The 24,889-nt window shown below is 35.5% G+C and overlaps 1 protein-coding gene across 1 annotated transcript in view; it reads left to right on the plus strand.

Annotated features, from left to right (window-relative positions):
* Gmppa (GDP-mannose pyrophosphorylase A) overlaps positions 1-24,889 on the plus strand; it is a 141,743-nt gene that overhangs the window by 4,705 nt on the left and 112,149 nt on the right. The window contains exons 2-4 of the mRNA XM_090390600.1: positions 5,943-6,144; positions 17,668-17,860; positions 20,749-20,808. Of these exons, the coding sequence (XP_090246726.1) occupies positions 5,943-6,144; positions 17,668-17,860; positions 20,749-20,808 (455 nt within the window). The remainder of the gene's footprint in view (positions 1-5,942; positions 6,145-17,667; positions 17,861-20,748; positions 20,809-24,889) is intronic.

The following is a 24,889-nucleotide window of genomic DNA, read 5'->3' on the forward strand; positions in this document are numbered from 1 at the left end:
AAAATAGGTTAAATAACTATAAAAATAATTTAGTCTTTATTTTAATTCCATTAACCATTTGGAAATGCATTCTGATATAGCATAAAAGTATCTTGATGATATGAATCATGGACATAACAGTAGTCTGTTTTAAGGTGTTTTTGTGTGCACTATCAATATAATATATAATAATGTTAAATGCAGTTGACTCTCACTGTAACAAACATTGTTAACAAACCACTGAAAAATTCCAGCAAAAGTTCTATAGATCTTCTTCTGCAGCTTCTCCCACTTAAGTGGGGTCACTGTTGATAATGAGTCTCCTCCACACCTTCCTGTCTTGGGCTGTCACCACATCCAAGTTCTTCATCCTCAAGTCCTCTTCTACCAGCTCCCTCCATCTCTTCTTTGGCCGCCCACGCTTCCGCCTTCCTTGCACATCCATTTGCATGACCCTTCCCACATGTTCGTCCTCCCTCCTCATCACATGACCAAACCATCTCAACCTTTCCTCCTGTATTTTCGCTCCTAAATTCGTAACTTTCACTGTTCCCCTGACATAGTCATTTCTCAGACGATCCTTTCTGGTCACACCGCACATCCACCTAAGCATTCTCATCTCTGCTACTTCCATCCTGCTGATGTTATTTTTCCTCAGTGCCACAGTTTCTATAGCATATGTCATAGCTGGCCTCACTACTGTCCTATACATTTTGCCTTTCAGATTGATCGGCACCCTCTTATCGCATAACACTCCAGCCATCTCCCTCCAGTTCCTCCAACCCGCTTGTATCATGCATCCCACTTCCTTCTCAGCTCCTCCATCTTCTTCCACTGTTGAACCTAAGTATCTAAAGTCTCTCACCTTCCTGATGACATTTCCTTCCAGCTCCAGATCTGTCTCCTGTCCACTGCCCACTGTGTAACACACATATACTCTGTCTTATTTCTACTCAGTCTCATACCTCTCTCTTCCAGTACTTTTCTCCATCTTTCCAGTTTAGTTCCCGCTTCTTCTCTTGAATCTGCACACAGCAAGATGTCATCTGCATACAACATTGTCCAAGGCGCATCTTCTCTCACCTCCTCTGTTACCACCTCCCTCACAATATTAAACAGAAATGGACTTAATGCTGACCCTTGATGCAAGCCAATTGTTACTTGAAAACTTTCTGTCTGTCCCAGACAGGTCCGAACACTTGTCTTCACATTTCTGTACATTTCCCGCAACAATCTGACATATTTCTCCGTCACCTTCTTCTCCCTCAGACACCTCCAGACTTCTTGCCTTGGCACTCCATCGTATGCTTTCTCCAGATCAATAAATGCCAGATGTAGCTCCCTTTGTTTCTCTCGATACTTTTCCATCATCTGCCATAACCCAAAGATAGCATCTGTTGTTGATCTACCAGGCATGAAGCCAAATTGTTCCTTTGCAATCTCCACCTCCTTCCTCAATCTACCATCAAGAACCCTTTCTAGGATTTTCATTGTGTGGGACATCAACTTTATTCCTATATTTATTATAGATGAATCATCAAATTCCTGATATATACCCTCAAGTGATGTACAGAATTTTATGACAATGCTACATGAAAAGTTTACATCATTAACAACTTTATGACTTTATCAACATTTTTTCTCCAAATTAATCTGTATCTGTTAAGATTCCAGTATCATCAGATCTTGTATTTCAGTCTTCTAAGGTACTTCTTATTGTATCAATCCTTTTAGATCTTGATGCTCCTCTGGGTCTTTTGTTTGCTATCTTCACAAACAACAGTTGTTTTGCTGACCTTTCCTTACCCTATCTTCCATATATCCTCATTTTTAATATGGTTCTGCAATTTTGATATGAGAACAGAGGTGGATGAATTGGAGGTGCTTAATTATTGCAGAATATCAATATAAATATGACTGTGGGATTAGATAGGATATCAGCTCACATTTTACAAGAATGTGCAAGGGAACTAGCAGTGGCTCTGATAGGATACTTAAGTCTCAGCTCTGGCAGAGTCCCAAGGAAGTGGAAAGTGGGCAAAATAATTCCCTTGCATAAAGGAGGCTCTAAGACTATAGTAGCAAATTATAGACTAGTCACTATGTCAGGGGTGCTAGTAAAAATACTGGAAAAGTTGGTCAATAAGAGAATTCAGGAATGGGTGGATAAGAACATACTTTGGGGGGGGGGTGCAGCATGACTTTGTGAAAAGTCAATCATAGGAAACTGAATTTCAAAGATTACATTGCTAAAATTGTAAATACAACTCAAAATGATAATTGCAGTGTTGAAACAAACACTGACATATAATAAAATGGAAGTCATTTTGCTTCTTTACAAGTCCTTGATACGACCACACCTGGACTACTGTGTGCAGATTTGGTCTCCTGGGTTTGTAGAGGATAAAGAAACTATGGAAAGGGTGCAAAGAAGAGTAACAAAGATGATACTGCAATTTGGAATTTAGATTATGAGAGTAGATTGAGAGTTTATAGATCTCTATCATATCTCTCCTTTTTGGTTTTGGTTCGGATTTGGTTATAGCATCAGAAGAGTTGATAATACTGAGATGACATCTCTCCCACCAGTTGGAGAGAGAGTGACCATATGGCTTTGACTTGGAAAATGAATAGACATGCAGGAGTATCAAAAAGACGGGAACGTATGTGGAATTATAAGGCAGGTGATTATAATAGTCTAAGACGTCAACTTGGGGAAGTTTCATGGAGGGAGGAATTGGAAGACCGGGATATCATTAGTGCGTGGGAAATTATGAAAGAATATTTATTGGCAGCAGTGGTAAGTTATATACCACGAGTGAACAAGAGGACACAATTTGGAGTAAAGTGGATGACAAACAATATTAAACAGGAATTGCATGGGAAAAAGAGGCTATGGAAGAGATATAAGGAGACAGGTGAAGAGAAGATGCATGAAGAGTATAAGACACAGGCCAGAAGAGTGACTAGTATGGTAAGGAAGACGAAACTGGAATATGAGAGGAGATTGGCCCTAGAATTCAAAGAAAATCATAGGGAATTTTTTAGATATGGTGCCAGTAGGAGGAGAAATGACTGTGGAAGAATGATATTGTGGGATAAAAATGGGAATAGAGTGACTGATGCAGAGGACATAGTGGAATTGTTCAATGAACACTTTATTGGAGTATTTCATCCTGGAGGAGTCAGTTTTAATGCTAGAGGGATTGGGCAGGTTCGAGGTTTAAAGATACAGGAGGAAAGTGTGTTTCAAATACTGAGTCTCTGAATGTCAGTAAAGCTGTGGGACTGGATGGTATTTCACCACGAGTTTTGAAAGAACGTGCTAGGGAACTGACAGTGCCTTTGACTTGGCTTTTCAATGAAAGTCTGGCTGCCGGAAAGGTGCCCATGGAATGGAAGGAAGGTAAGATAGTGCCATTGCATAAGGGCGGTAGCAGACTGGAAATGTCTAATTATAGGCCAGTTTGTGTGTCATCAGTAGTTAGTAAGATCTTGGAGAAAGTAGTGAAGAACCATATACAGCATTGGGCAGATGAGGGTAATGTTATCTGTGAGAGTCAACATGGATTTGTGAAGGGGTGCTCTTGTTTTAGCAATATGCTAGTCTTTTATGATCAAGTTACAAGAGCATTAGATGAGGAAAAGGCATATACTGCCATTTTGTTAGACTTAGCAAAGGCATTTGACATGGTGCCACATGATAAGCTGATATTTAAGTTGTAGCACATGGGTCTGGATGTCAGATTGGTCAACTGGATTCAGGATTGGCTGTTCGATAGGTATCAGAGAGTTGTGTATGGTGGGGCAGTTTCAAGGAAGCAGAGGGTTACCAGTGGGGTCCGGGCTCAGTACTGGGACTTATATTGTTTAACCTTTATATCAATGATATTGTCAGTGGATTGCAAGGGGATGTTCAGTTGTTTGTGGATGATGCGAAGCTGGGAAGGATTATTAGTAATGGTACAGATGCGGCAGCCCTGCAAGAGGATTTGAATAAGCTAGATAGATGGGTAAATGAATGGGGGTGTTGGTTTAATGCAGCAAAATGTAAGGTCTTGAGGTTTGGGAAACATTGATAGGACACTGCATACTCTATGGGAGGAGTTATACTGGACGAAGTAGGGAGATGAGATCTGGGGTTGATGATTGATAGAAACCTGAAATTTAGGGGACATATTGCAAAGGTGGTGAAGGTAACACAGGGGATTGCTGCAATAATGAGAAGGACGCTGACCTGCAGAGATAAAACAATTATCATTCCGTTGTATAAGACCACACTTGGACGATTTGGTCCCCAGGATTTGAAGGGGGATAAATTAACTATGGAAAGGGTACAAAGGTGGATAACAAACGTGGTTTCAGGACTGTACAATGATAGTTATGAGGATCGGCTGAGGGAATATGTGGACTGCAGAGTTTGGTGGATAGAAGAAGGAGAGGTGATATGATTGAGACTTACAGGGTTGACACTGGGGGTTGAACAGCGGGAAGGAGTGGTGACAAGAAGCCATCTCTGGAGGTTACGGAAGGAATCTGTGAGGGAGAGGAGTGGTTTCTTCCATGGAGGGTGGTTGAACCATGGAATGCGTTGTCTGATGAAGTGGTGAGAGCGAGAACAGTCAATGAGTTTAATGAGTGGTATGATACTTTGTGTTTCTTGGGGGGGGGGACTCCCCTTGATGAGTCTTGATAGACTTTGTGTTTCTTAGGAAGGACCTCCCACGATGAGTATTTTGACTCCATGGAGGCCTGAATAATAATAATAATAATTACCAACACTGGTAAACAGGAGAAAAAGGGGTGATATAATAGATGTCTATAAACTTCTGAAAGGGCATTATAGGTTATCAACTGATGAAATTTTTCATTATATGGATGGTGGAGAGAGAGAGAGAGGGGACAAGGAGCATCTGTGGAAGTTATGTTTGTTTTTATTTTAGAAAGGGGTGAAAGCTAGAATTTTCTCTCACAGAGTACTGAGTGGGACAATTTGCCTGTTGAAGTGGTGAATGCATCCAGTGTGTGAATGGATTTAAAAGAAGGTATATGTGTGTGATAGAGAGATCTACAGCCTCTTTTGACTCCCTGGAGTTACTAGAATGGCCCTTTAATGATCTGTCCAGTAAGTCAATAGGAGTTCCATAGAGTGATTAATGATGTTGTAACATTGGTTGGAGAACGTTTCCATTTTATGAGAACTATTCCAAAAAGTAGTAAATGAATAATAATAATAGAAAGAACAGTAAATGGCCCTTTATATTACTCATATACTTCTGTTTGTTTGTTTTTTAATGAAAAAATAATTTTTTAGAAACTTATTTTTTACTAAATTTAAAATATTGTGTTTTCCACTCTGCAGTTGTTTGCCAGATGGCAAAATTACTTGCCACAACTAGCACTGTTGATAATTTTCCTTTCATTTGTCAGTTCATCAGTTTTGTAATGTATTGTCTCATGGATATCATGTTCGTGATTTAAAAAAAAAAAAAAAAAAATGATATAAGGTAATGCAGTTTTTATGTCACTATGTTCAAAAGTTTTAACTGGTGACTGAACAGGTACTTTTTTTTTTTAAATACTATAAATATGTCTGTATACAGTATGTTCCTTGATAGTGGGAATTGGCAAATTAATATAGTTGTTCAAATGTCGAAATTTTGTAATTTTCTATGTTTAATAAGAGTAATTTTATTAGACATCATCTGTAGATATTTTTTTTAATGAATACCAATGAAGAAAGTATTTTTACTCATGTTGGACAGTTATTTTAAAGGAAGTTATAAAATATTAACTATTTTTAGCATATATACCATATTAGTTAAAATTTGGAAAGTTTTTCTTGTAGTAGGTAAAATGCAAAGAGCTACCCATTGAAATCAGTAAATATTTAGGCAAAAGTAAAAGTTAAAATTAATCAAAAGTAAAATTTTACTAAATGTATTTCTTTTTCTTATTTTTAGGAACAAGGTTCCGGCCATTGTCATTTGATCTTCCAAAACCTCTATTTCCAGTGGCAGGGGTGCCTATGATTCAGCATTTAATTGAAGCATTATGCAAAGTACCAAATCTTCGTGAAATTTTTCTGATAGGCTTCTTTCAAGCAGATGAAGCCATAATTCAGTTTGCAGCTGCTATGATGAAGGAATATAATGTAAATATTAGGTAAATGAATAAATATATAATATATATTTGTTTGTATGTGTGCATAGCATTTTCATTATCAAAGGTTTACCTTCTTCTCAGAGAATGAAGATGCAGGTAAAATACTTTAACAGAACTCTAAATGATTCAAATATTCATCATCATCTGAGTAATTCAGGTATAGGCTTTTTATGTCCTGTTCCTGCTCTGCAGATGAATTTGATCTTTCCACCTTAATCTTGGATGTCCGCAGTCTCTTCTTCCTGTAGGCTTATATTTATATGCTAATTTGGGGATCCTATTGTTATTTATCCTTACTATGTGGTGTAGCCAATTTTGCTGATATTCTTCTATTTCTTGTATGATATTTTTTTGTACCTAATCATTCTCTTATTTCTGTGTTTTTTCTTTTATTTAACATAGTGAGTCCCAGGAGAGGTCTCAGAAACTTCATCTGTGCTGCTTCTAGTCTTTGTTTCTTTGTTTTAGAATCCAAGTTTCACTTCCAAATTTGTGAGATGGTTTAGAGGTCATGTTATGTAATCTTAATTGAGTTTCTTTAGTCATTTGTTTTCCAAAATTTCTTTTAATTATGCTGTTCATGCCATTGTAAATTTGTAGTCTTGTTTCTAATTGTGAATCAGTATTGTATTGTAAGATTATATTTCCCAGTTATTTAAATTAAGGGGATATTAAATCTCACATTGTTTTAAAACTGAATAAGAAACTCAAAGATTGGAATCGGAGTTTCATGCCGAATATAGTATAGTAAACTATAAAAGTATCGGCGACTACTAGTGTGAGCTAATGCACGTAGCCCAAGTACATAGTACAAACTTGGGCAACTTGTAGCAAAGGTAGTGAAGTTCTGATCGCTATTCTTGGTATTTTTCCATAATGTAAAACACATTTCCTAGGAAATGTATGCTGTTATTACATTATGGTGGGAGGTCACTACCCAGACCGGTTTTAACCTTTATTGAGGCTTCATCAGTGAGTAGCTAGACCAAATTAATATCAAAGGGTATAGCGAAAAGAACTTATATACTCTGCTATATGAGTTGTCAATTTTTGACAACGTGTATAGCAGAATCAACTCGTTTAAAAAAAACAAGTTGCCATTAAGTTACTTAAATATAAAGAGCCAATAGGCTTCATTTTGGCGATATAAACATTATTTAAGTCAAGGGGATATTAAATCCCACATTGTTTTAAAACCGAATAAGAAACTCAAAAATTGAAATCGGAGATTTCATGCCAAATATAGTATAGTAAACTATAAAAGTATCAGCGACTACTAGCGATGAGCTAATGCAATAAATTATTTTATTGTTAAGCATAATTTTGACTTTTTGAATGGTGTTTCCTCACATTGCCATAGTTTTTGTTTTTATTTCAGATATTTTCATTTTAAATTTTTTTGCTATTTTATTTAGATGCTTAGTTGCAATTTGGAGTTTATCGTCTGAATTTGAAATTAGTACAGTAATTTTCCATTCTTTTAGGATTCTGTTTATATAAATGTTGAATAGGATTGGGGATAAGTCACAACCTTGTCTTACTCCTTTATTTATAGTTATAGGTTCTGATAATGTTCCATCTGCAAATTTGATGCAAATTTTTGTTTCTTTGTATAGACTTTTTATCATCTTGTGATATTTTCCAAAGTAGATTTCTGTTCAAGTTATCATATGCCTTTTTTGTTGTCAATATTTGGGCAGATTAAATTCTTTCCTTTTTTCTGTGATCTGTTGTTGCATTGTGAAAGAGGCATCTGTGCATCTTCTCCCTCTTCTAAAGCCACACTGTTCTTCTTCTAAATAATTTTCTGTATATTTAATTAGTCTGTTGTTTACAAAGTTTGCATATAGTTTAGATGCTGTTATTAAGAGAATAATGCCTCTGTAATTTCCACATTTGTCCTTGGGACCTTTTTTGTGAATATTTATTACTGCTCCAGTTTCCCGTTCTTTTGGGATCTTTTGATATTTCCAGATATTATTGAAGAGTTTAAGTAAATTTTCTTTTAAGCTATTATCTACATATTTAAAGCGGTATTCCATCCAGGCAATGCATATTCCATCCAAGCCTGGGCTTTTTTTATTTCTTGAATTTTTAAATTCTTTTTCTAATTCTTCCTTTGCTATTTCTTCTGTACTTTCCTGTGTATTGATATCTTAAATTTTGTGAGTTTTGTCATTGTTTTGCATTTCTTGTTTTTCCACGATGTTTTATAGTGTTCTATTGAATCCGCTTTAGAAATTAGATTATTTCTTAATTGGTCATTTTCTGCTGTTTGTAGTTGCCTGAAAATTTTAAAACCTATTCTTTGTGGTCCAGTGTTATCCTGCTCTAATGATTTAACATATTTTCTCCAATCTGTGATTGGAGTAAATTTATTTATTAAAAAATAAATTTAGAAATTTATTTATCGACGAGTCTTTGGACTCCCTGGAGGTGTCACGTAATAATAATAATAATCTTCTCTGCATATACTTCTGTAAAGCTTTCTGACTTCAGCCCATAGTTTCTTATATTCTATATAGTCAGCAGTGTTTTTACTCTGCAGATAGATTTTAAAAGCCTATTTTTTCCTTTCAACTAATTCCTTTAAGTCATCATTCCAAGTTCTAATCCATTTTTTGTTTTTCCTTGATTTATATCCTAAACTTTCTTCTGCTGCTTTTAGTATGGTTTCCTTTATATTTTTCCAGCCAGTTTCAATATTGTTTGTGGTTGGTTTTATTTTATCTCTTATTCTGCTTTTATGTAAGTTTCTGATACTCTCCTGTTCTAGGAGGTGAATTTTAAACTGTTTATTAGATGTTGGTACATTATCTTTTTTTCTTTTGAAGTGTGTGGTTCTTTTTATGAATTCAAATCTGCTTTCAACTAACATGTGATCACTATCAATTTCACTTCCTCTAAAAACCCTTGTATCCTTGATATTATTATTTAGTTTGTTATTAATAATGATGTAATCTATTATTGATTTAGTTCCTCTTGCTTCCCATGTGTGTACTTATGTATATTCTTATGCCTGAAGAAAGTATTGCTGATTTTTAGACTGTTGAATATGCAGAAATCTCATAATAAAATTCCATTATTATTGATTCTCCCTCTGATCAAGTGCATCCTGTTGTTGGGTTATTTCCCACTCTAGCATTGAAATCTCCCATCAAGATTGTTGCTTCAGTTTTATTTGTTTCATCAATACATTCCTGAAGTTTTCCATAAAATTCTTCTGTCTCTTTCTCTTTTCCATCTACTGGTGCTTAAATTCCAAAAAAAATTGAATGTTTGATTCATAATTTTCATTCTAACTTTGATTATTCTGTCTGACACACAAGTATAATCCAAAATTTAGTTTTTCCATTTTTTATTAATCCAAATTGCAACCACAGATGAAGCCCATTTGTCTTCTGGAGAAGATCATGATGTAATCTTCCAGAATTTGAGATCTCTTCTTTTTTGTCTCAGTTATTGCTGCTATATCAGTGTTTCTATTTTTTAGTCCTCAGTTTAGCTCATCAATTTTGTATGTAATTCCACAGACATTCCAAGTTACTATTTTTAATTTCTCAAAGAGAGGTCGTCCATTAGCCAGGTCAATTCTGATAAAATCCATCCTCTTTTTCTTCTTTAGAGCTTTGCAAATAATTGTAAATTTCCCCTGGATAGGCTACGAACCTTTCGCAGGGTGAGTTTGATGGTGGGGCTGCCACCTTAAGGCTTCCAAATCTGCCTTTTTGGAGGGAAAGCAGACTCCCACTGCATGAAATGAAAAAAATAATATTCATCTGATGTTAATTTTCATTGAAATTGAGAAACAAAAATTATTGAAAATGCTTGACAACTTATAAACTTATCCAAGAAAAAAATTGTTAGTGGTAGTGTGTTAAGAATGTGAATTATATTGCAGAAACTGGCTATTAATATTCCTTAACATTATTGTTAGATTAGACTCTGTGAGAATTTAATAATCTGTTTACTTAAGATACCTTTCAGATCTGCATGTTTTAGACCTCCCCTCTGTCACAGTATATTTGCCACAGTTTCAGCCTATGATTTGACAATATATCCATGATCCTTAATTATTATGAATATCATGGGCAGGTACCTCCATGGAGTTATGTATTACAAGTGGCCTACACTAACCATTATTCATGCAATACCTATCATACCTCTCCTTGAACTCGTTGATTGTAGAGCAGTCAAAACTGCTTCTTGCAATCCATTCTAATCATTCACCATTCTCTAAGCAAAAAAAAATCTAGTCTGCACATCCTCATGAACCTAACAGTCTTAAACAATTTCCGGGGGTAATCCCTAGTTCTCTTCCTACTTGTGATGTATTGAAAATTTTCTGTTGCATCATCTTGTAGAACTCCTTTAGTAACTTATAAGTTTCTATCATGTTCCCTCTTTTCCACCTGTTAGCTAAAATTTGTAACTCATGCACTTTCATTCTGTTTTCATAAGGAGCATTCTGCAGACCAACCCTACCTTGCTTACTTGTCTCCATATTCTCTCCACTGCCTCCTTATCCTCAAGAAATGCTTGAAAAATTAACAATCACCTCACATGAGCTGGCTCCAGCTGTTATTATCCTTCTTTATATTCATAACTATGACATGCCTTCAAGCATTTTTGCAAGCCTGTTGTTACACTGACAATGGCTAACATCATTTTGGATGATAATCTTATATGGTAACACAAAATCTGGCTGGGAAGCATTTATTTTGTCACCCTTTGTGCTTCTTCCCTCCCTATATAGGGATTATCTCCCATAGCAATTATTCAGGAATATTATTTTTCAATAAACAGCTGCTTTATTTTACCTGGGCCACTTATTCATCCATGCTCAACATCTGTCAAAGATAAAGATTTCAGGTTTTTAGAATTGTCGTGAACCTAATAAGGTCATTGCCATGAAAAGAAGCAGCAGCAGCCCAGCAAAAATTAAGTGGATGTTTGCTGATAATGGAATTCATTTATACTTTTAGGGGTTGTAATTCTCACAAAGGGAGAACATGTCACTTTTTGTTTTAGTGAGCCAGTTAAGAATTTATCAGCATGTCCTTAGATAATAACCTCCTTATCTCTACTTGTCAGTGTTTTCTTTAACATCCAGGTAATGCTATTATGCCAACTTTTGAAATATGCCTTCTGAACTGTACTCTCTATCCACCATTGCCCCAAATTTATTAACTATTGCCCTTCTCAATTTTGCTTCATGCTCAAAATCATCCCCTATATCATATTAATATACAAATTAAACAGCAGCAGCAGCCCCAGTACAGAGCTCTAAGCTCCTCTAGGCATTCATTTTCCTGGATTCGGCTCCACCATATACTCTCTGGTGTTTATTGGTCAGCCATTCTTCTGTCCATGTCACTAGCATCATATCTATTCTCATTTGCTCTGGCTTGTGAAATATTTTTCCATATTGTATTCTCTGAAATACAGTATGGAAAAATTGCCACCATGATACTGCTTTTGCAGTATCATGGTGTAGCAATTTCTCTTATCCAATCGGCTATTACTTTGTTATAAAATGTGAGTAAATTACTAAGGCAGGACTTACCTTTGACAGAAAGATGTAGTCTACCATAGAGTATTATATCTGATCTGCCCATTCCTGAATCTACTAAAAGTAGATTTAACCACTACTCCTGAGATACTAACTGGTCTGTAATTAGCTACTTCTGTCTTGAACCCTCCTTTATGTAATGGAACTCTGTTTGCTCATTTTTCTCCCTCGGAATATTGACAGAGATTAGACTTAGATTAAACAGCTTGACATTCTCATAGCACATGGACTGACATGCCATCCATTCCTATTGTTTTTCACATTGATATTTCTGAATATGCTGAGCACCTCCAGTTTCTTCCTCAATTCTTGCATTAGTCTCTGTCGCTTTGGCAACTGCAGTATCTCCAGCTGGATGATACACCTTTCCAAAACAATCAACTATTTCTTCTGCTTCTGTCACTTGCCTACCATCAGTAGTGATCAAAGTTGTCCTTCCATAATCATTCTTCCACCTGCCTGTTACATAAAGAAAAACTCTGTAGGTTTTCCTTTGGCCTGCTTAGCTAATTTTGTCTCATAATTTGATTTAGCTTTTCTTACCATGCTAGTCATCTTTCTTGCCTGCACTTTGATAATTTTTTTTTCTTTAACGAATGGAGGAGATTGGAATAGTGTTTTATTTGATATAAAAAAGGGTAGATCATGATTTTTGAGGAGAGGAGTGTAGTGTACATGAAATAAACATCCTGAACAAATTTTGTACAGGTATCCCTTGCTTAACACAGTTTTGCCTAACGCGGCTAAATTAATTGTGACAATCCTTTTATATATGCGCCAAGAGTTTTAATTACCGTGCCTTTAAATTTACCAAAATTCCATCAAATACGACATCTTTGCTACAACCTGTGGACGTGGCGTCATCATTGCAACTTTCAAAGCCTATTTTCTCAAAGGCAGTAGAAACAACAACAGGCGAAAATGCGATTACACTCCAAGAATTTTAGAAAAATGTTAACATTAATCATGCAATTGAAAACATTCAAGCCTTGTGGGAACAAATGTCTTCTACCTGCATGACACCTGTTTCAAAAAACCTTTTGCAGAATGCATTAATGACTTAGGTGGTTTCCAAAATCTTGTGAAAACTGTGGTTGAAGAAATCATTGCAATTGGTTAAGACCTTGGTTTTGATGGTGTTGATGAAGATGTTAAAGAATTATTGGATTCAAATTCAAAAATTTTCAGTGACAATGATTTTCTTGAAATTTGAACAACAATGTACATATGAAGACAACGAACAAATGGAATGTGAAGATGAGGTTCCAAAGGAGATAACAATCAAAGAACTGGATGGAATATTTTGCAGTTTAGATTCACTTAAGCAGCAATATGGATCCAGATGTTAATCGAAGAATGCTTGTTTGCCAAGGTCTAGAGAGTCATTTTGCTTGTTACTGTAGAATTTATACTGATAAGAAAAAACAAACTGTTCAAACGACTCTTTGACTTTTTTGATTAAAAAAAATTGCAGTAACAGTAACTAATGTTGTTTCAAGCATTTATTAAACATTTACTTTGCATTAATTTTTTATCTTTCCTAAAAGAGTACCATATAAAACAAATTATTAATACAGTAATGGATCATGGATGAATTGTAATTTTTACCATTGATTATTATATTTGATTAACATGATTTTGATATATGCAGAAACATATATCAAAAGAGACTGCTACCTAATCTGTAAAACTACTACAGAGGGTCAGTGTTACTGTTTTTTTTATTGTAGAATTTTATATTTAAATATTGGATTTCTTGTTTTATTAAAAGTAGTACCTCTTTTAATAAATTATAATAGAACACAACCTGTACTCCCTGTTGTGTGTTTTTTGTTATAGTGAATACAACAATGACATCTGCTCGAAGTTACACATTTGCATGAGTTATTCTTTGCATATTCTTTTGGTACATTGATATAAATGAAGATTTCTGGTTTATATCATAATCAGTATTTTTATAGCTTGAATTTCTTAGTATGTAAATTCCCCCCCCCCCCACCTTAGATAGTTAACATAACTAGCACTGATGTTGTTGATGTGATTCTATTTCTCAGCTCTATCCTTATTATTATTTTTTGTGGTCTTATCTTAAATAAAAAATCATTTTCATGATGCTCATATTAATCATCCTGCCTCCTCTACATTTTTTTAAGTAATAACATCATCAGCCAATTACTAACTGTGAAATAACTCGCAGACCAACATTTATTTGGTTACAAAACAATCCTTTAAGTAATGTTGTCACATGCATTTAAGAAATCCAAAGTCTGAAACTAGAAATTACAAATGTGTTGGTTACATATACACTGCTTGGAAAGAAGTCAACTGACACCATAGGTGAGAAAAAAACATTGCTATGATGACTGCAGCAATCCTACAGGACATACTTTTTAAAAGCGTACGATAACGATCAATGGAAATTTTGGACATTTCTTCCTATAAGAAATGGGATGAGGTCCTAGACTGTTTTGGGGCCGATGTCCCTTGACCTCACTCAATGCTCCACTTCATCCCACAGATGCTCAATAGGGTTGAGATCAGGGCACTGTGGAGGCCAGTCAAGTGTGGAACGTTCATGTCCACAAACCATACATTTCAGCAACAGCAGCTTTATGACAGGGTGAATTGTTTTGCTGAATGGTGGTTTTACAGCTCCATACAAATGCCACAAAGTAGGAAGCATTGCATTGCTCAGAATGTTCAGATACGTCTCAGAGTTCAGTTCATGGCACCAAAAAACAGAGGCTCGAGGCCAAACCAGGAAAAACAGAACATGCCATCACACACCACCTCTGAATTTCATAATTGAGATTTGAAATGTAGAAAAGCAGCAAGAGTAGATGATATTCGACCCGAAATGCTGAAGTATGGAGGTATAAAAGTCTTACAGTGGCTGCACTGCATAGTTCAGAAGGCCTGGATGGAGGGATGAATTCCTGATGACTGGAGTACAGCTCTCATAGTACCCATATATAAAAAGGGAAATAAAACTGAATGTGAAGATTACGGAGGTATTTCCCTACTGAGTATTACTGGTAAGATTTATGCAAGTACACTTGAGAAATGGTTGAGAAGCATTGTGGAAGAAAAGCATCGTGAAGAACAAGCTAGATTCAAACCAAATAGAGGCTGTCAGGATCAGATCTTCACTTTATGACAAATAGTTAAGAAATCATGGGAATATAACAAAGATCTGTATTTAAGCTTTGTGGATCTGGAAAACGCATATGGCAAGGTGCCAAGAGAGAAGCTGTTCAATATGTTACACTTATATGGTGTTAATGGGGCATTGTATCAAGCAATACTTAGTCTTTCTTTGAGTTGTAAGTCAGCAGTTAAAATTGAAGGAAGTACAGGAAGGTGGTTTAATGTTAAATCTGGTGTCAAACAAGGATGTACATTATCCCCTCTGTTATTTGATATCCATATGGATCACATTATGAAGAAAAGTGGTATTAAACATGATATCAGAATTGGAGATGTTAATGTCAGCGCTTTGCTTTATGCAGATGATGTTATACTTCTGAATCCGCTACAAGTCTGCAAGATTCCTTCACTAAATTGAATTACTGTTTTGTAATAGATATGGTATGAAGGTCAGCAATAACAAGACAAAGACAATGAAAATAGGCAGAATCATTGAAAATGTCAAGTGCGTTGTGAATGGAGAGCTGTGAAACAAGTAAAACATTTCATCTACTTAGGCAAGATTTTTAGTGAAGGTGATAAATTAAATATGGAAATAGACAACAGAATCAACAAAGCTGGTATAGTGGGAAGTCAAGGGAATAAATTTATATGGAATAAAAGAGAAATTAATCAAAACACTAAATTAGCTGTATACAAGATAGTATTCAAACCAGTTTTAACTTATGGATATGAGAGCTGAGTTAGAATAAAATACTTGACCAAAGACTAGAGACTGCAGATATGAGCCACCTGAGAAAGATTAGGGACAGGAACAAATGGCATTAATGGCAATATGAGGATATTGCCATTAATGTATGAGGAATTAAAAATGAGGATATTAGAAAAGAACCTGACATTGTCAGCATCCAGGAATGCGTTAACAGAGCTAATCTCAGGTGGTATGATCACTTAAACAGAATGGGCAAAGAAAGATTAGCAAAACAAGTATTCTCTGCCATGTTGGCAGGAAAACAACCCAGAGGAAGACCAAGATACAGGTGGATTATAATAAATTTAGTTTAATCCTTTATACAAGCGTAAGCAAACAAAGTTTGCGTCTGAAGTATCTTCATGATTGAGGCAACTCGTGGTAAAGGTGGACCAAGCTCTCATCACTCCTTGTCTTAGTATCTCCCATAATGCAAAGCAAATCTCCTTGAATGTATAATGCTATGCATCAGTTGGAGCCAGACCACCTCTGGGTCTGGCTCCAACTGATGAGACCTCAATTGGAGCCAGACCCAGAGGTGGTGATACTAACGTGGAAGCAATGGAGAAGCGGTCCTGATGATACTTCATGCGCAAACTTTGTTTGCTTACACTTGGATAAAGGATTAAACTAAATTTATTATAGTCTAACCAAGTGGGAAAAAACTCCCAACATCTTTCTTTAAATTCAGAGTAATTTAATTATAATTACTCTGGATAAGGTGAGACATAAGGTGAGACACCTTTTGGCAAGTCGTATAGCTAAATATGACTTCTCTATTGCTTCCACCTTAGTATCACCACCTCTGGATTTGGCTCCCACTGACGAGACCTCAATAAAGGTCGAAACCGTGCTGTGCAGTGGCCCTTCCATTAATGCATAGAATTATACATGCCTGCAAGGAGATGTGCTTTGCATTATGGAAGATACTAAGACAAGGAGTGATGAGAGCTTGGTCCACCTTTACCACGAGTTGCCTCAATTCTGAAGATACTTCTGGCACAAACTTTGTTTGCTTACACTTGGATAAAGGATTAAACTAAATTTATTATAGTCTTGTACTGGAAGTGGAAAAACATTTCCACCAGTACAAGGTAGATTGATACAGTAATAAGTGCCTTAGACAATAGCAATATAAGAAATGATAATGTTGGATTCTTGACAAGTAACAGACTGATTTGGAGGAAAATCATAGATAGGAAGTTAGTAACGATGTAAATTTTTCATGTAACACTATCATATCCTGTATGCCCTGTGAGGGTACATGGCAGGAATTCGATGATGATGGTTATACACTCTGGTGAGAGACATTCCCCTTGCTTCCACCACACTCACACCCATCCAGCTGCTTGGTAAAGGGTATAGTGTGATTTGTTGCTCTATAACACAGTTTTTCAAGCTTCCACATTCCATTGTTACATGCTTTTTTTGCACACTGAAAACTGCTGAATGTTGGTTTTGGTAATGTTTGGCTAGCATACTGCAGTCCTACCCTGGAAACCCATATTGTGAGATTCGGGTCTGATGACGTATGTGTTGGTTGACGAATGGCAGTTTTACATATTATCTTTTGTTGCACCCTAGGTTCATGTTCGGTGATTGTGGTGGATCATCCACTACAGGTAGACCTTGCAGTTGACTCCCTGCATTTCCATCTCAGTATGGTATCACTGATTGTTGACCTGGAATGGATCAATTTTTCAACAATTTACCAAACAGATAGGCCTGCAATATGCATCCTATCATAATGCCTCTTTCAAACTCCATCAGTTCCCTTCTTGCAGCCATTTTTCCTGGACACAATGCACTGACTTAAGAGCATCATATTCCTCCAATTTATACTAGCTACAAACATGACTCATTACATGCACGATGCACCTTGCCCATGGGAGTGTGTCCATTGACTTCTTTCCGAGCGATATGTATTGGCAATTTTAAATGTAATTAATCCTGCTAAAGATATTAAAAAAATTCCTTCCTCTAAATTATCAGTAAATTGAAAACTGTTGTTTCACGTGCAGCATTAATATGCAGTAAATTTTTTTATTTGTAGGTATTTACAAGAATATACATCTCTTGGAACTGCAGGAGGAATATATCATTTTAGAGACCAGATTCGAAGCGGCAATCCTGAAGCATTTTTTCTCATTAATGGTGATGTGTGTGGAGATTTTCCATTAGCTGAGATGGCTTCTTTTCACAGAGAAAGAGACAATAAGAATTTAATAACTGTGATGGGTACCGAGGTAGTATTTATTTCATTACAAATTTATTTATTTATTTTTAATGTGTATCTTGCCCATGAAAGGTTGTAAACCTACAGTACATCTTCTGTAGGCAGGCTAAAGATATTTTTATGTGTTGTGTATATATATATATTTATATATTTGTATTTATTTATTTTTTACCTTGTCTGGTAACACTGCTCTGGAGACCAAATATAGAACTTTTTTTTTTCTTTAAACCTCTGAACCTCCAATAAGTGGGCAGTTCTCTTGCACGTGGCAGTAAAATTCATTTCTCGTCCCAAAGACTCACCTAATTATAAAGATCCATGACATTTGAATTTAAATTGGTATTTGAACCCCTGACCTCTTGAGTAGGGGATCAGATACATAAGCCACCTCAGCCAATCAGGACTAGCAAATGGTTTAAGATTTTTTTTTTTTTTTTAAAGTAGCATCATTCTGTAAATTATTATTATTATTACATGACATCTCCAGGGAATCCAAGGACTCATCGTGGAAGGACACTCTACTCTACTTCTCTAAATACATCTCACCCTCTCTACTTAATCCTACTACGATACTACAACTATCAACACGATCTATTACCCATCATTACCAACAATGGTGTTTTTTGTCTGTAAATTGCATGTGTTCTGAAGGCCGATTTGTTTGTACACAGGATAAAAAACCTGAGTTTCCAGGAGGGAAAAACCCTGCTACCTTTGTATGAGATCGGCTAACTCGCCTTCAATTGAAAAAGCCCATATAAGGATTGCCCTCACCATGATGAGAGGAATCCTTATATGGGAATCCAAATTAATCCTTGCTATTCAGTTGAATAGCAAGGATTAATTTGGATTAGTAAGAAATGTTAAGAATACTACACTTGAGATTGTTTGCTGTTAATGTGTTAAAAATGGAACAACTAAATCAAAAAGAGAGAGAATATAACACAGAGGAGAGGAGAAGGATTAATAGCAACTAGGAAAGAATTAAAATGAAGGAGCAGTCTTATAGAGATAAAGCTTGGAGAGAAAGAGATTAATTGTGGTTTCCTTGATAGCTTTAAGAAATATTTAAGAACTAAAAATTACTGCTGTTCATTTAAGTACTGAGATCAGTAATGATATTTTAAAAACTAATGCTTTGTGACATGTTTGTAAATATTTGGAAAGAGGCATGTAACTAACTTTCTGTGGATTATATAGAATAGATTATAGAGTTTGATAAATTTGTTATATAACCAAAGAAATGGGAGGTCGATTTTTCTCGCAGCAAGTGATGAGTGAGTGAGTGAATAGATGCTGGTTGTCAAAATGGTAAGCACATCAACAGTGAATGCATTTAAGAAGTGATATGATAAATATAATATGAATTGAATCAGCCCTACACATGAGTACAGTGTGTTGGCCTTGCCATCTCTTTCTCTCCCTACCAATATTTTGGAACATGTAATTTATTTTAACTGAGTAGTAGGGGAAAAAAGTCTAGAAATGCACCACATTGTAATTAGAGAGTGACTATGATTAAATACAATATGGTTTGTTCATTTTTTATCTACATTTTAACAAATCAGTATTGAACTTCTGCAAGATTTTACAAGAAGATAAACTAAAAATGCAAACATTCGTACTACTAAAACTGGTTAAATTAGTACAGAAAAAGATTAACGCTTAACAGGTCAGAAAGGTACATTGTGCAGTGATTAGTGATCAGCAATATGGATTCCACCATTCTCATTTTAAAGCAGACCTCCTTGCTAACCTAACCTTACCTACATTTGGACACAGTCCATGGAAAGATTGGGAGAGTCATGTGGTCACTTTTGATATTTCCAAGGTAAGTCTGGCATTGCAGCCTTCTTTTTAAGCTACCATTTTATGGTCTTCACTCCTACTCTTTGTGAATGAAATTTGTGAATCTTCTGATCATTCATTGAATATCATGCTGGATGGTTCCCTCTGAAATACTCCAAAGCTGTATGCTTTCACCTGCAGTCCTCTCCCACTAACATCCAATTCCTATTGATGGTTTTCTGGTGACACTCCATTCATCTTCACAAAATCCTGTGGTACCTAGGTTTAGTAAATTTTAATACCCCCCCCCCCCAAAAAAAAAAAAAAAAAAAAAACCCAGTTTTGTCTCTTCCTCATTTTTGATAATTTGCTGCTCAACCAAAATCGGTTTTCTCTTCTTGAACTGACTTTCCTATTTTGGCATCTTCAGCCTCCAAAAAGAAGCTTAATATTCTTTTGCTGTCTATCTACAGATTACTTCTCTTCTGCCCAACTCCTTAAATTTTATAAATCCAAATCCACCCAATTGTAGAATATTGCTCTCACGTCTAAGGTGTGATGGCCTGAAATTTCCCTAGAATGCTACATTGTATCCAGAAGAGAGCTGTTCACTATCATGCACTATATTCATATTATTGTATTATATTTGCATTATATTGTGTATTTCCATGGATACTGCTCCACTGAACTGGCCACCACTATTCCTCTGCTGACCTCTAATTATGTATTAACACTGACAGTTGCTGATAAATATCCATGTACCATTCAGCTCCATACTTGCCAAACCAACATCTCATCCTCTTCCTTCAATCCATGTATCTCTGGTCCTTCAGAACGGTATTCCCTGTACTGTTTTTTTCCAATGCATACAATCTCTGACTCTTTGAAACACATATTAACAGATTTCTTTTTTCCTCTGATGACTTGCTCACACATACTGCTATTAGGTTATAGGTTTTGAGACCTCTCCTATGTGGGGTTCATATAAGTAAAAAAAAATTTATATACAGTAACGTGCATTCATTTTTATTTTTTAATTTGTGTATAGTTAAACATTTTTCTCCATTTTTAATTTTCAGTAATATATTTTTTTTTTTACTTCTAATTTAGGCAACCAGACAACAGTCTTTAAGTTATGGTTGTATAGTTGAAAACAAGGAGACACATGAGGTATGGATCTTTTATATATCTCAGTTAAGAAATATGCAGTATGTTTAATTTATTCTTTAAAAAAAAATCCAATTTTCCTTTTTAATTAACTTGAAGCAACAGTTTTGCAGAAATCAGGCATTTGATTTTAATCATGTATTCTATTTAAACTTGACAACGTTTTTTAGGCTTCTTAAAAAGTGCAACAGTAAGATCTTTGAAATGTTTGGCTTCAGAGAGATGTAGTAAAATTAACAATTAAACAAGATTTCAGTACAACTTGAAATGATTTTTATAAATCAGTTGAAGCCTACAAAACATTGCTGTTAACTTAGCATTTTTATTGCAGCCTCCTGCAATTTTAAAATTGCATGCCTCATCTTGTGAAAATCTTGTGCTTTAATAATGCATCTATCTTAAGTTGTGATAATCTTATTTAATTATTTAAAACTAATATTTCATTCATATTATAGCTTCCTTCAATTTTAAGATAACAACATTATCTTGGTTAATGCTCTTCTTTGCTACAGTAATCTATTTAATCTATCTTTTACTTAGATGGAAACCCACTATAGCCAAATGTTTCTTCTTTCTTCCCCTTTATGAATAAACTAGCCATAGTGAATTTTTCACTGATTTGATTGTCTTTCTCTGAATTTATTATAAACACTCATTGGAAACCTATTCCATGCCTCTTGTATAGTAGTGTGGGTGATCACTGTAGATATACAAAAACAAAAAACTGCTTGTTATGTTAATAATGCTAGTAGGGTTTTGTTTAAAAAAAAAAAAAAAAAAAAAAAAAAAAACTAGATTTCACATGTGAAGTCCATATTTCAAAATAAGAAAAAATTTTAGTTTAACTTTTGCCATGCATTATATTTGCCATATGAGAGCACTACATATAGCTGATTGTTTGATTTAGTAAGATAGGGATGTTTGTGTTCAGTGAACAAGTACACTTTCAGTGAAATGGCTGATAGAGCACATAGTATCTGAAGTACCAAATTATTATTGTACAGGCACCTCTGTGGAGTCTGAAGATTCATTGCAAGAGATCCAAACTATCCACACAATCTGTCATTCCTCTCCTTGAACCCATTAACAGATAAAGTGTTAACAACTGACACTGGCAACTCATTCCATTCATTCATGAATCTCCAAGCCAAAAATGTAGTCCTCTCACTTTCACTAACCACACTTTTACTCAACTTCCAAGGATAACCTCTTGTTTTCTCCACTCTAGCCACGTGCTGAAACATTTCCCCTGCATCCATCCTATAAAACGCTTTAATTAATGTAAATGTTTCTATCATAACCCCTCTTTTTGCTTATCAACCAATTTCTGCAATCCACACACCTTCAGTCTAGCCTCATAGGGAATGTTGCATAGACCATTCACCATCTTGGTCTCTCACCTATGAATCCTCTCCACCATTTCCTCATCCCCAGGAGACCAGACCAGACCAGACTGAGTACAGTAATCAAGATGCAGGCATTTAAGAGGAATAATAAATTCCTTATCTCTACTTATTTGGCTACTGAAAAACACACTAACAAGTAGAGATAAGGAATTTATTATTCCTCTTGAATGCTACCTTAGCAATAAGTCCTCTAAACATCAACTCTGTCTACCCCCCCCTTAAATCCCTATCTTCATCTATTTCCTGGAGTATACTTCCATCAATGTAGTACACAATTTGTAATTTTTTTTTTTAAATGTGGTTGCTACCCATGAAAGGTTATTAGTAAACCTATAGAACATTTTTCCCAAAATGCATAACTTTTCACCTCTCCACATTAAACTGACATCCATTATCTTTTTCCCATACTGACAACCTATTTAAGTCATCCTGCAAGTTCTCCACATTGCCTTGATTCACTATTACTCTACCTAATTTTGCATCATCAGCAAATATCTGAATATTATTATCATCATCAAATTCCTGCCTTGTACCCTCAAGGGGTGTACAGGGTATGATAGTACTACATGAAAAAAATTACATCAGTACTAACTTCCTATCTACAATTTTCCTCCAAATCAGTCTGTTAATTGTCAAGACTCCAACATTATCAAAGTGAATAAAAGTTGAGCAGCTCTCAGATGTGAACTGTAGACTAAAATACACAAAGATTATTGAAGAAAAAATGAAAGAATTTGAGAACAGGAATCAAACCTTAGAGATTCATTGGCAAACTCTGAAGAAAACATTGATTGATTCTGCCAGAGAGGCATGTGATGAGGTTGTCTGTAAGGATAAAAAAATCAGAACTCCCTGGTGAACACAGGAAGTTAAAGAGGCAGTGAAGGAAAAGAAGAAAGCATATCAAAAGTTCCTGTCAAATAAGTCAGCTTGTGCTCTTAGAGAATACAGAGACAAATGCAAGAATGCTAAACACTGTGTAAAACTAGCTAAACAAAAGTCATGGGAGGACTTTGGCAAGAATATAGAAAATAAATATGAAGAAGGTGGCAAAATATTCTGGAGGTTGTTGAAGAAGCTTAGAAATGGAGGAAAGAGTGCTGTAAAAGGAGTGAGAGATGATAAAGGTGACATGAAAATGGGAGAAAAAGATATCCTTGTAGTATGGAGTAATTACTTTGAAAAATTGCTAAATGAAACAAGCAGTAATGACAGCAGTGGTAAAAAACACTGACGAGGCATGCAGTCAGGAATACATATCCATTCTTGAATTAGAAAAAGCCATCAAAGGCTTGAAATGTGGGAAGACAACAGGAGTAGGTGATATTCGACCAGAAATGCTGAAGTACGGTGGTATAAGAGTCTTACAGTGGCTGCACTGCATAGTTCAGAAAGCCTGGACAGAGGGATGAATAATTCCCAATGATTGGAGTAGAGCTCTCATAGTACCCATATATAAAAAGGGAAATAAAACTGAATATGAGAATTACAGAGGTATTTCCATACTGATTGTTCCTGGCAAGATCTATGCAAGTATACTTGAGAAACAGTTGAGAAGAATTGTGGAAGAAAAGCTTGGTGAAGAACAAGCTGGACTCAGGCCAAATAGAGGCTGTCAGGATCAGATCTTCACTTTACAACAAATAGTCGAGAAAGCATGGGAATATAACAAAGATCTGTATTTAAGTTTCGTCGATTTGGAAAAGGCATATGATAAGGTGCTAAGAGAGAAGCTATTCAATATGCTGCAGTTATATGGTGTCAATGGGGCATTATATCAAGCAATACTTAGTCTTTATTTGAGTTGTAAGCCAGCAGTTAGAATTGAAGGGAGATGGTTTAATGTTAAATCTGGTGTGAGACAAGGATGTACATTATGAAGGAAAGTGGTATTAAACATGATATCAAAATTGGAGATGTTAATGTCAGCTCTTTGCTTTATGCGGATGATGTTATATTTCTAAATAAATCCGCTACAAGTCTGCAAGATTCTCTGACTAAATTGAATAGCTGTTGTAATAGATATGGTATAAAGGTCAGCAATAAAAAGACAAAGACAATGAAAATAGGCAGAATCATTGAAATTGTCAGCTGTGTTGTGAATGGAGAACCTGTGGAACAAGTAAAACATTTCTGCTACTTAGGCACGATTTTTACTAAAGATGGTAAATTAAATATAGAAATAGACAACAGAATCAGCAAAGCTGGTATGGTGGGAAGTCAAATGAATAAATTAATATGGAATAAGAGAGAAATTAGTCGGAACACTAAATTAGCTGTATACAAGACAGTGTTCAAACCAGTTTTAACTTATGGATCTGAGAGCTGGGTCAGAAGTAAAACACTTGACCAAAGACTAGAGACCGCAGATATGAGAGTCCTGAGAAAGATTATAGGCGTGAACAGATGGCATCAATGGCAATATCATATTAAAAATGAGGATATTAGGAAAGAACTTACATTGTCAACATCCAGGAATGCGTTAGCAGAGCTAATCCCAGGTGGTATGGTCACTTAAACAGAATGGGCGAAGAAAGATTAGCAAAACAAGTGTTCTCTGCCAGGGTGACAGGAAAACGACCCAGAGGAAGACCAAGATATAGGTTGATTGATACGGTACAAAGTGCCTTAGACGATAGAAATATAAGATCTGATAATGTTATAGTCTTGACAAGTAA

The sequence above is a fragment of the Typopeltis vanoorti genome, chromosome 3 (genome assembly GCF_054136105.1).
Source record: "Typopeltis vanoorti isolate ZY-2024b chromosome 3, IOZ_Tvanoo_1.0, whole genome shotgun sequence".
Taxonomy (NCBI): domain Eukaryota; kingdom Metazoa; phylum Arthropoda; class Arachnida; order Uropygi; family Thelyphonidae; genus Typopeltis; species Typopeltis vanoorti.